The sequence below is a fragment of the Onychomys torridus genome, chromosome 21 (assembly GCF_903995425.1).
Source record: "Onychomys torridus chromosome 21, mOncTor1.1, whole genome shotgun sequence".
Taxonomy (NCBI): Eukaryota; Metazoa; Chordata; class Mammalia; order Rodentia; family Cricetidae; genus Onychomys; species Onychomys torridus.
Window position 1 is genome coordinate 32,279,492 of NC_050463.1, and position 12,438 is coordinate 32,291,929.

The following is a 12,438-nucleotide window of genomic DNA, read 5'->3' on the forward strand; positions in this document are numbered from 1 at the left end:
CTCCAATGCCTTCCTTTGGCTCTCTGCAGGACTGTCCTAACAAGGGTCTCAGAAAGGTCAAGAGACCAAGAAGGTGGCAGATGTGAACTCTGTGGCGCAGGTCGTGGAATATGATGCACTGAGAGGAGGGGGCAGCGGTTACCATCAACACCCATGCACCCTGGCCCCTCATTTCTAGGTGGTACCTTGCTCTACTCTGTTTGCCAAAGGTCACTCAGGAGCAGGACAGTTCCCCGTGGGGACAGAAGTGAGATCCCAGAATTGAAAGGGACTCATTTTCTCAGGCAGTTCCCAAGGTGACCAGAGACACGTTCCAAAGAGTCTTTGGAAGGAGGAGATTTCTATGGCAGGCCTATTTCATGAGATGCCAAGGGAAGGGGAGGTATGCTGTTGAAGGGCTAGGGGTGTCTTTCTGTAGGGCTCCATCTCGAAGTCCTGCAAAGGCAGATGCCCAGAGCAGGAAGGGTCACACTGGATGAACCTTGGTCCTTTCTAGAACTACTTTTATTGCCATGATTATCAAGGCTTGTCGTGACCCCAAGCCTGACTTCCCACACTTGTCAAGTGTGGTTCTTTTAAAGGGAAGAGAGAATATTGCAGGAGCAAAGTCCAGAACCCTAGAGAAGGAAGATGTTCATTCAAACTATTGGGATTACTTCCTATTTAACCTGGAACCATTCCACGGACCTGGAGGCCTTTGGGAACCCCTGGGTCAATTTCCTTGGTAGTTGTGACATTGTTAACAATTTTCATCCTGGTTTTTTTTTCCCCCCAGATAGTAAAGGACTTGGACCTGCAAATATGGCATCAACTTTGAAGTTATAGTTTGCTTCATTCTCAGGCTGTTATAGCTTATCATCTCAGAAGAAGCTGGTATGATGAACATTTATATAGTCATGCAGATATCCTACACACATATACAAAGATTGCCCTCAAGTACTTTCTGGTTTGTTGTGGTTCCTGGAGATAGGGTTTCATGTAGCCCAGGCTGTCAAACTCACTGTGTAGCTGAGGATGATGACCTTGAACTCCTGATCCTTCTGTCTCTACTTCCTAAGTGCAAGAATGATAGGCACGTGTTACCACAGCCAGCTTCAAAGTTCTTTCCTTCAGAATCCACTGTGGTCAGCCTGACTCCAGAGGCAGGGCCTGACTCCAGCCTCACGTGCTTTCAGCCCAGGACCTATCACAGCAAGCCCCTCTTGTGGGAGAAATATCAAAAACCACTTGTAGCCATGAGTCACTTAAGGCTGTTGACTGCTCTGAGAAATGTAGTGTTGGGTGATTTTGTGGCTGTGTGGGCATCACAGCAGAGGATTATGAAAACTAAGATGGTTATGTCGTCACTGGTGATGGAATCCTATGAAGCCACTGTTTGGAGTTTTTGTTTTTTGTTTTTGTTTTTTCGAGACAGGGTTTGGAGCCTGTCCTGGATCTCGCTCTGTAGACCAGGCTGGCTTCGAACTCACAAAGATCTGCCTCCTGAGTGCTGGGATTAAAGGCGTGTGCCACCACTGCCAGGCTCGTTAGGTCATTTCTTAAAGCTGCTTGTGATTGTATGAATGTTAACATTGGGGGTGGGGTGTAAAACAAATTGATCAAAGAGTCTCTCAGATCCTGGAAGCTCAGCGAAACAGGGAACTGTATCAATTCCTTATGCTATAAGGAAAAGGGAAAGAAGACGGGGCAGGAGGGGAGAGATAGGGAGAGAAAGTTGAGTGAGTGGCTTCACGTCTTTGGCGAGTTATGGAAGATCTTGGATGTTATGGATTTGATCTGATTCTTACAACGATGGGGGTGGAGTACAGGTCCTTGCTAGGCTAGGTAAGCTCTTTACTGCTGAGCTAAATCCCACCCTTAGTGTTTTGATACCTACAGTATTTAGTAGTTCCGAGCAATGAAGCAGTGTATGTGCCTGTGGACCCTCCCCACCTCCATTTCAGGTTGGCACCTAACTCTCCTTACTCTCTTGGCAATATTCCCAAGTGTTGTAGACAGGTAAACGGAAGGCGCTAATTCTTGTTTTCATTTGTAAAAGTTACAATGAATCAATTTTGATGCTATTAATAGCAACGTGCCAACTCACCATTAGACACTGTTCTAACTTTCCCGTGTTCTCGGGACTGGAGTGGGTTGGGGGCTGCTTCAATTTCCAATCCCACGCAAGCAGCAGTCCCACATGCTCTTGGAACAAGAGTCGGGGAACTGAAACTGAGTCAGAGAGAGGGAGAACTGTGTTGTTCTGATTGCTTTGCCCTGGGAAAGCAGGGGCCAGGGAAGAAGTGGGTCACTGGGACGTGCAGCCCAGGAGTGCAGAGTTAAACAAGACGTGTGTGTGTGTGTGTGTGTGTGTGTGTGTGTGTGTGTGTGTGTGTGTGTGTGTGTGTGTATGAGAGAAAGAGAATATGGGAGGGGGGCTCCCACAAAGGACTCTCATTCCTTAAGCAATAAGATGACTCATTTTGTCTTCCTGGTAATCCAGATGGGGTGACCCTTCCAAAGGCCACATTCATGGGCAGGACTTTTTAACAGGGGTATTCTGACGTTCTAGAAAAAGGCCAAGGTCAACAACAGAAAACCCTTTCTCCCATCTGTAGGAATACTGGCTGCTGTTTATCAAAAGCTCCCACTCGGCGCCTGGTGTCTCTTCCCTGCTAGGTGACTATTTCCACTTGGAAAGGTGAGGGTAAGGAATTGCAGGCTAAGCAGCAGAGCTGCTGGAGCTGGCTTCCCCAGCTGAGCTCCCATCGAAGGGCCTGCGATTCTGCATTGAGTGACTTCATGTGGGTGGCTCATTCTGGTGGGGTTATTTCCACTTGGGAACTGGCAAGCAGTCCATACTACTCAGGATCCCTGTGTTTTTGTTTTTGTTTCTTTAAATCACAAGTGAGTTGGTTGTTAGATATTTATCAGTTGCTAAGTGAGCAGACCCAGGATTTGAATGTTAAATCTCTCTTAACCAGAAGCTCACAGTGTTTGCAATTTGTCTCAGGAAATGGGCTTCATCAGGCTGTGGGCAGCGGGGCTTTTATTATCTCTTCTTTTGGGGTAGTATCAGTAAACACGCTTTTTGCTGCAAATCCTTTCCTTGGGGAGACATAAACGTCTATTATCTACTCCCTCCTCCTAAGGTCAAGCCAGGGTGTGGTCCAGCAAACCCTGTTCACTCCAGGAAACAGATGGGTTTATCTGGCTTACTTACCAAGTAATGGGCGAAGGAGCATGCGTGACCTTAGGGCAGTCTCAATGCAATGTCTGCGCCCAGCATGCAGGATGACTCCTTCATGGCTGTGTGGCTAGTCCCCTCCCCTAATCCTTCCCTCCCTAAATCCTCCAGCCCTTCTCAGAGGCTGCAGGGCCAAGTGCAATTAGGGAAGAATTGTATACAACTGGTTTGGAGGCATGGCCTCTGGATACTCAGGTGAGGATCCCATGGCCCTTCCAGTCCCCTCCTTTCAAGAGGAAACATCTGTCAACAAAAACCCACCTGTGATAATCTTCTGGAGTGGGCCCAGCAAAGATGGCGGCAGTTTGGCTTGCCTTAAATTACAAGGGCTGAGTAAGCTGGAGGTGGGATTTACAAGGTAGTAATAATGCGCTCTCCTCTATGGCACTTGGCTTCTTGAAAGCATTTTATAACCATTTGCTAATTAGTCCTCAGCTGCACTCTGTGAGCAGGCACAATGCATGCTTCCTGATGGTAAAGCCACAGACAAATTGTCAAAATATGCAAGGACCCTCATTCCACTGGGATGCAAATCACACAGCCTGGTGCTTGAATCCATATGAAGCAGTGATGGCCAATTTCTGTTTTTTTTTCCCCATCAATATTTTTTCAAGTGTGTGTGTGTGTGTGTGTGTGTGTGTGTGTGTGTGTGTGTGTGTGTTTCAGGGGGGTAGGGGGAGAGTGGGAGAGGGAGAAAGAACACCTTACCATGGAGCATGTGTGGAGGTCAGGAGGTCAGAGGACCACTTCCTAGGGCCTGGCTATCTCCTCCCACCTTGTTTGGATGCAAGGTTTTTCTTGCTTCTGATCCTTTGCTGCGTTTGAGGCCTTCTGACCCATTCTGTCTCCATCTCCCATCTCATCACAGGAGCGTTGTAATTTACAGACGCAAACCACGACTTTCAGCTTCTTAGGTGGGTTCTGAGGACTGAACTTAGGCTATGGAGCTTTCTACCTGCCAGGCCATCTCCCTGGCCCCATTGTCTGTTTTTCATTTCCCCTGAAGAAAATCAGTCCAAACTCCTCCTGGAGTAAGAGAGCTGAACGTCTTGGTGAACACAGTCTCCATCCCTGCAAACCTACACGTAGTACATCACCCTTTCCTGGGAAAGACAAGAGAGCCTGACTGTGTCCCCTAGACCAACGGCTGTCTGCCGCCATCTTCAGCTCTGCCTGCTCCCCAAAGATCATCACAGGTGGCCTTGTTGGTGGCTGATGTTCCCACCTGGAAGGAAGGGGCTGGGAGTGCCATGGGACCATCACCTGAGTATCCAGAGGCCACTCCCCCAACCCAGTTGTATGCAATTCTGCCCTACCCAGAGGCCCTGAGAAGGGCTAGAGCAGTGATTCTCAATCTGTGGGTCCCGACCCCTGTAGGGGGATCACCTGAGACCACTGGAAAACACAGAGATTTACATTATGATTCGTAACAGTGGCAAAATGACAGTCACGAAGTAGCAACGGAAATAATTTTATGGTTGGGGGTCACCACAGCATGAGGGAACTGTGTTAAAGGGTTGTGGTGTCAGGAAGGCTGAGAATCACTGGGCTGGAGGATTTAGGGAGGGAAGGATTAGGGGAGGGGACTCGAGCTACACAGCCATGGGAGAGTCATCGTGTATGCCGGGTTCTGATCTGGCCTCAGTCTTGTCTGGCTAGTGTTGATGGGCAATTCGTTCAACCTCTGGTCTTGTTTCCTCATCCGTGGGTCAGGACTTGACCCCAGCTACCCGTTTACATCACGGGTCTGCTGTGAAGCTGCTCTGAGCTCGCTCTCTGACAGTGTTTCCTAGACAGACTGTGTCTGCCTCACTCAGCTGCGAGGCTGTCATTAATCATCGGGCTAGCCTGGGCATGCTAACCCTAGAGACAGACAAGGGCTAGCTGGGGACAGTTGCAGACTGTATTGCCGGCACAGGCTGCAGATTCTGTTATTTGAAGTGTAGAGGTCCAGTCTCTGGATATACACCCCATCCCGTGGCCATGCCTGCCAGGTCCCAAGGAATCCTGGCTCCATCAGCTCTTGACTCAGTGGGCAGTAAAGTCCGATGCATGCCCTTCCTTGGTTACAAGGTAGCTAAAATAGTCCTAAATGACCCTATCACAGAGCCTTAGGGCAGTGTTTTTTTAACCTGTTGGTCTCGACCCCTTGGGGTTGAAGGATTCTTTCACAGGGGTCACCTAAGACCATGGGAAAACACAGATATTTATGATTCCTAACCGTGGCAAATTGACAGTCATGAAGTAGCAATGAGAATAATTTTATGGTTGGGGGCAGCACAGCATGAGGAACTGTATTAAAGGGTCACAGCGTTGGGAAGGTTGAGAACCACTTTAGAGGGAGGTCTTGGAGCTCAGCACACATCTGCCCTGAGGAGAGGGAACCACCCAACAGACTCCCTGGGGAGTTCCAGTAAACTCTAGGTGCCCACACTTTGTGCGTATGAGTCTGCTCACAGTCCGATAGTGGGGACAAGTTCAGGAGTTCCTGAAAAGCTCCCTGGGAGATTCTGGTGAGCTGAGGCCACCATCTGGTTTAGCCCCACTCTAGTATTACAGAAACAAGGCACTGACTTGAGTCACACAGCCAGTTAATGGCAGAGTTAGATGTGGACACAGGATCACTCTGCCCTGGGAATTCCCAAGGGCAACGAGCAAAGTACCCCTGTGTCAAGAGGGGCAGCTCCCCAGTTGACAGCCCAGCAAGGACATCCACTCCACCTCCTCTCCAGCCTCTTGATTCCTGGTGCCGGGGGGGATACAGGGAAGAAAGGTAACCCCTTACTGGTACAACAGGGCCCAGAGCTCCTTCCTTTCTGGGCTCACGTGGTAAAACCTGGCTCTAAGAGCCATGCAGGAACGAGGGCACTCTATGTACCCTGCAGGAGGCAGCCGGGCCGGCCACTCAACTCTTGGTTCTCTTGCCCAGGACCCTTCCATGCCCTGAGAAGTTGCCTTCAGGGTAGGAGCATGCTACAGTGAACTGTGAGTGCAGGCCTTGTCAAGTGGTCAAGCTGACTGCAGCATGCCAGTGAGGGCTGGGAAGCTGCATGCTGCTCTGTGGCCTAGCTGCTCCTCCCCACACCACTGCTGCTTTGCTGGGAGTTTCTAGAGCCTCCTGGTCACCATTCTGCTCTCTGTGCACTGATGGGAGCCGTTGAGGATGGGGTCGGGGGTGCGGGGGGTGTGTGTGTGTGACACAATGGCTTCTGAAACGGCGCTGCTATGTAACCCAGACTAGCCGCCAACTTGCAACCCTCCTGCTCCATTCTCCCGAGAGCTGGGATGATGAGCATGTACCACACATCTGGCTTCCCCAGCTGTGATCCTGCTTGGCCGCAGAGCTGCCCAGCCTAAGATGTCTGACACATACCAGGGACAGCCCTGGACCCCCAGCCTTTGTCTCCCATGAATAATCCACAGAAGGCTACAACAGCCCAAGGGGCTCCCATGAGCCTGGAGAGACAGGGAAGGCTAGAACCCACACAGGAGCCAGGGGCTGGCATAGTGCTGGGACCCAAGAATTACTGAGCGCTGGCTCTGGGCCTGTGGAGTGGGCAACTGAACCCCATAGATTCAGAACCATTTGGCCACCTCTTTGTCAGTATAAGGCTTCCCCAACTGGAACTGTGAATGTTAGGGTGTACATCATGCACACAAACTCAACACTACTTTCAGTGGGGGTAGGGAGAAGCCAAGGGTGTTCAACCAAACTTTAACCTTTAAAAGTCCTTTAGGACAAAGACTTGAAAGAAGGGTGTGTGCATTCAGGACATTTTATTTTCCCTGGAAAATTTCTGCAATGTGAAGGAGTTTATTTCTTCCAGCAAAGAAATATAAAGAAGATGGAGGGAGCAAGCAGCAGTGATGGGTGTTAGGATGCAGGGTACTTCCAGCCGGCTCCAGTTTGGGCTCCAGCAGAGCAGGGCTGTGTTGGGCAGGCAGAGCTGCTGTGTGAGCAGGCAGGCTGCCATGAAGACATTCCGAGTGGCTTCCAGGAAGCGGCCTGTGTGCTGACACGCATGTGGACTGAGCAGTCTGGTCGGCTGCCTCTCAACGCTGGTGTTTCCTAGAGCTTTCCATTGGCAAACGCGGCCTCCTGGAACTGGGGGACAAAGGTTTTGAAATAAGCCCTGGTGGGAAAGAGAGGAGAAAAACTGTGGTTAGCACAAACAGCTTGAACAAAAAGAAAAATGCGACCCAGAGCTTTCGACCTAACTCAGAACAGTTGTTATTTATTGCTCATGCGTCCTGGGTTGGACTCTCCTCCTCTTGGAGGCAAAGCCCTCTGGCTTGTTCCAAGGGAGGTACATGCAGTTCACTCATATGCTACCTCTCATGGGAATTTAAAGAGCATGTATGTTGACCTTCCTGCCTGCCAAGTTTATGAGATGCTCACCCTGAGAATCTACTGCCCATTCCTAGGAGAAAGACAGGGTTTGAGCCAAGCTATAGGACAGAGAGCCACAGTTTTGACACCCAGTCACTTCTATGATCAAAGATACCATTGGGGTCATAGTCTCCCAAATTGGACCTGTGACTTCATAACTATAAAAGTCTAATAAGGATTCCTAAGAGAGTTATGGTCTGAATTTATTTCCAAAACACATGTGTAGTCTAGTTTCCTGGCTGGGTTTGGGGAGAATCTTCTAAAGACTGAATCTGGGAGAGAACACATGGTCTTCTGGATACCTGATTTTTTTCTATTTAGACAAGGTGTTCCTCAGTAGCCAGCCTAGCCCGGCCCTTGCTACATAGCTGGGGCAAGCCTAGACTCCACTAGGTACCCCAGGCTGGCCTCTAACTCCTGTCTCAGTTTACCCAGCGCTGGGGTTATAGATATGAGCCACCATGGTCAACCCAGACACCCAGATTTCTGCTCTGCAGAGAGAAAGCTATGTTCCACACCAGGAGATGGAATGTGCTGAGCCTACTCTGTGACAGGCACTGGTGGGGTGACCCAGTGGGGGCCTGCCATGTAGATCTCAGTTTGGAGGAGGAGGAGGAGGCAGACACCGAATCAACACTGAGGCGGGTGGTAGGTACATCTCGGGTGGCACTGTGGACCCTATCAGGCAGTCACTGAAAGGCTGGGGTGGGTGGTATCAGCAAAGGACAGCAGGAGCAGAGGCCTGCTGGAAATGGAGGTGGAGAGAAAGGGAGGAAAGGGCCTTTCATTACCCAGGCTTGCCTCCTGGTCCCTGACCCACTCCCATGTAATCGCCGTCACCCTTAGGCATCCAGACGGGGCTCACCCAGAAATCTCACTTTCCCACAAGAGCAACCCAAGAACAGCCTATCTTATTAAAGATCTGGTTCCAATAAGCCTGACTTCCAGGCTCCAGCTCTTTGGAGGGGAGGGGAGCCAAGTTAAATGTGGAGGAGCTGCCTGAGAGGCTGATGTGCATCTGCCTGAGTCCTGAGGGTAAGGGCAGCAGAAGCCACCAGAGAGAGAGAGCAGAAGGAGCTGCGGAGTCCTGGGGCATAATGAGTGCCCCTCCACCCAACAGGCCCTGGGGAGGTCCTCTCTAAACCAGAGTGAATGCAGTTATTGGTGATACACCGCCCTCCTCCTCCACCAACTCCACCAAATCCTTCTAATTAGGTTGCTCTGAATGTCTGGGCTTCTCAGTCCTGGTACCAGAAGGGTTCTAGCAGGCCTGAGCATGGGAAACACGGCACCCAATAGGTTTTGCCCTTTATTCTTCTCCACCTTGCTAAAAAACCATTAGATTACATTCCTAAAGCTAGCCTCCAAGGTCCAGTTCCCTTATTTGGTCACTTCCTCCTCCTGAAGCTGACCACCGAAGTCCACCAATCAAAAGCCCCCTTTTGGGTGCCCTAATTAACCTGTCCAATCAAAATTAAACACCTCATCCTAACACAGCGTGTCCCCTTTACCTTTATAAACTGCTATTTGCCCATGGGCCACACCCCTCTCCTCTCTATCGAGAGGCGGTCCCTTGTCCCTCTGGGTCAAATACATCTCCTCTGTGCTGAGAACTTGGTCTTGGTGTGTTCGGTGCTGACCGGTCCTTTCAATACCCACTCAGCATCCCTGCAGCATTAGAAGCTAGTCTCCTCTCTGGAAGTGCTCTCTCTCTCTGTCTCTGATCACAATTCTGTGACACTTTAAGCACCTCAGATCTCTTGTCTTTCTCTCCCAGACACACTTTTCTCATAGCCTGTCTCTCCCTGCTCTCCTCTCTCCTCATGTAGAGCAAGTTCATGGCTGTTGGAAGGCTTGCATCACCCTCAGCACTCTCTAGCCTGCTCCCCACCCTTTCTCCCCTCCCAAATTTCCAGTCCCACAGTCCCAACCACCTGCAGGACATTCTGACCTAGAAGACGCTCTGGCCAACTTGCCCTTCTGTTAACAGAGCTCCCTAAATCCTTGCAGGGAATCCACCCTCAAGACTTCGTTCTTGGTGACACCCCTGTTCCAACCTTGCTACCTTTCAACAGAACTGCTGCAGAAGTCCACCTCCCTTAGGACACAAGCCAGCCATGCCTTTCTGTTGCAGAGAGAGATGATGGATTGTCTCTGTCACCACCCTGACCACGACCTTAATGTTCTCAAACTCGCTCCTGACTCCCAGTGGTTCCCACTATCTGGTTCCCACTTGTTTTGTTTTTTAGCAAATGTACTCTTCCACTTTTTTTTTTTTTTTGAGGTATGTGTTCCTTTGAAAATTAAAGAAAACAAAGGACCCTCTCCTTAAAAAGAGTGCAGGCGGGGTTGGGGATTTAGTTCAGTGGTAGAGTGCTTGCCTAGCAAGCGCAAGGCCCTGGGTTCGGTCCTCAGCTCTGAATAAACAACAACAATGAAAAGAGCGCAGGCATGCCCTTCTGTTCCTATTACATGTATCTTATGCAACTAAGGGATGACACAGACTCCCCTAAGCCCACCCATACTTTAGTAGATGAGCCCCAAGTCTTTGTATCTGCCCCTAGCCTCTATCACTCGACTACTTCTGCTTTCTCACACATGCCATTTCCTCCCTTTATTCCCATTTAAGTTAGATGTTCTTGATTTCTTAGTCTCTTGGCCACCAGATGACTATCTTTTGCACACAGACACATTGCTGTCCCCTGTAAAATGGGACTCACTGGCTTAGATCTGGTTCAGCATGTTGTCCACGGTGGCTTTAATGAACAGAGCTCATGGCGGCCACTGGTAGGCAAGGACTGGTTTAAGCACATGCATTGCTAACTGTTAAAGAAGGCAGCTGAGAGAACAATACTCCACAAGTAAATGTAGTGTTTAGGCACTGACAGAGAAGATTGGTCCATTCTTAAATTTCCATCTGTACCAACAACCAGATACAGCACCACTGCGGCTAAATCGCTGTTATTCTCTGACACTTGACTTTGAAGCATGTGTGCACAGCTGCACCAGACCAAACAGTCTTCTTTCAAAATCATTAATTTTTATTTTATGTGCACTGGTGTTTTGCCATGGGTGTCAGGTCCCCTGGAACTACTTACAGATATGAGCTGCCATGTGGGTGCTGGGAATTGAACCTGGGTCCTCTGGAAGAGCAGTCGGTGCTCTTAACCACTAGGCCATCTCTCCAGCCCCAGACCAAACATTCTTAACACATAAGAAAGGACTGTGAGGCGGCAGGAGGAGTCTCTGACCTCAAACAAAGCTGGATGGACCAAGAGAAGCCCTGGTGTGAGGCTCCCAAAGGACAGTGTGGCAACCGTGGCTGCCGGCCAGACATGACGGGTGTTCATTCCTTACACGTTCCAGTGGCTTCTATTTTCCCAACCGTCAAGATATGTAGCTGGGGAGAGCTGACTCCCTTAGTCTGAGGAGCAGAGTGCACAGGCTGCCACCAGCCTCTGTAGCCCTTGCTCCAAGGTCACTGTGGGCAGGGTCACTCTGGCCACATGGCAGGGAAGAGGCTGCGGCTGGGCTCCAGCAGGGTACCAATGTGACTGGTGAGTGGATGGTGCTGGCTGCGCCAGGCAATGGCCTGAGCCTGGCCGCCGCCAAGGAGTCCCCTGCCATCCTCCCAGGGCCGGTCTCACAGCTCTTGCCTTTCCAGAAAACTCTGAAGTTTCCTGTGTGTCCCGGGCTTTCCCTGCCAGGGTGAACTGTGCCTCCAAGGGGGAAAGTGTGGCGAGGGCTATTTAAAGGCATGATGCTACCAGCTGTTTGCAGCGATCTCAGCGTCTCAGCTTGGATCCTCATTAAGTCAGTTAAGGGAGGGAGGGAGGGAGGGAGGGAGGCAGGCGCAGGAAGGGGGAAATGACAATCGGCGCCCACCCATTTATAGATGTTTTTAGAGCACTGTTTCCAATGATATCACTTTTTATCAGCTTAGGAAACCAAGAGCGGCCCAGGGCATGGCATGCTAATGGCACTAGGTATCTACATCTGTTACCAAAGGCAAAGTGTCCAGGAAGCTTCCCGAGTGTGTGATGTGGTGATTCCTTGCCTGAGCAGTAGCTGGCCAGGGGCAGGAGTGGGGGCAGGAGACAGATGCCTGGAGTCAGCCAAGTTCCTCACTCTATTCATGCTACAAGTCTTAGTTTCGAACCAGTTCAGAGTCCATTATGTTTTAGGGTGGAGTAAGGTTCTGACACTCTTGTCTGATTGAAGCCCCATTGTTCAAGGTTTCAGAAAACCCAGTACAACCCAAGAGTCCCAGGAAGCAAAATGCAGAGAAGGGATCCCAGGCTGTGACTAGGTCAGGTCTGTGTGGAACAGGGCAAGGAGCCAGGAGATGCAGCCCTTACTTAGCAGCCCTTCTCCTCTTGGCCTTGGACCTGGGGCTGATACACTTTTCTCTGGATGCAGCTGAGAGCTTGGCCTACTGATTAAGGTATGCTGCTGCAGGGTGTGGATGACAGGTCAGGTAGAGTGGGTTCTGAAGCCAGCCGGACCTCAGCTTCAGGCCTGTTCATGTGCCTGACTAGCTGGATCCCTTGGGCCAGTGACGTTAGCTTTGGTTTCTTCATCTATAATGTGGGAATGATTATGTGGCTACCTTAGAAGGTTCTTACATGAGATGGTCCATGTAAGCACTCGACATTGGAAGTGGCCTAATGGATGATCAATGATGCCAACTGTTACCATGGAGACAAGGCTGGGTCTAAGCAGTGAGGGAGAGGTTCAGAATTTCTGGAAACAGCCATAAGCATTGTGTGGGACTGTGGAAAAGGGATGCCTTCTACAGAGAGAGGGATAGAGGTCTGAGGGT

The 12,438-nt window shown here is 50.2% G+C and overlaps 1 protein-coding gene across 1 annotated transcript in view; it reads right to left on the minus strand.

Moving 5' to 3' along the window:
- Positions 1 to 6,984: 6,984 nt before the first annotated feature.
- Babam2 (BRISC and BRCA1 A complex member 2) overlaps positions 6,985 to 12,438 on the minus strand; it is a 376,093-nt gene continuing 370,639 nt past the window's right edge. Inside the window, exon 12 of the mRNA XM_036170890.1 lies at positions 6,985 to 7,359. Within this exon, the coding sequence (XP_036026783.1) occupies positions 7,296 to 7,359 (64 nt within the window). The 3' untranslated portion in view covers positions 6,985 to 7,295. The remainder of the gene's footprint in view (positions 7,360 to 12,438) is intronic.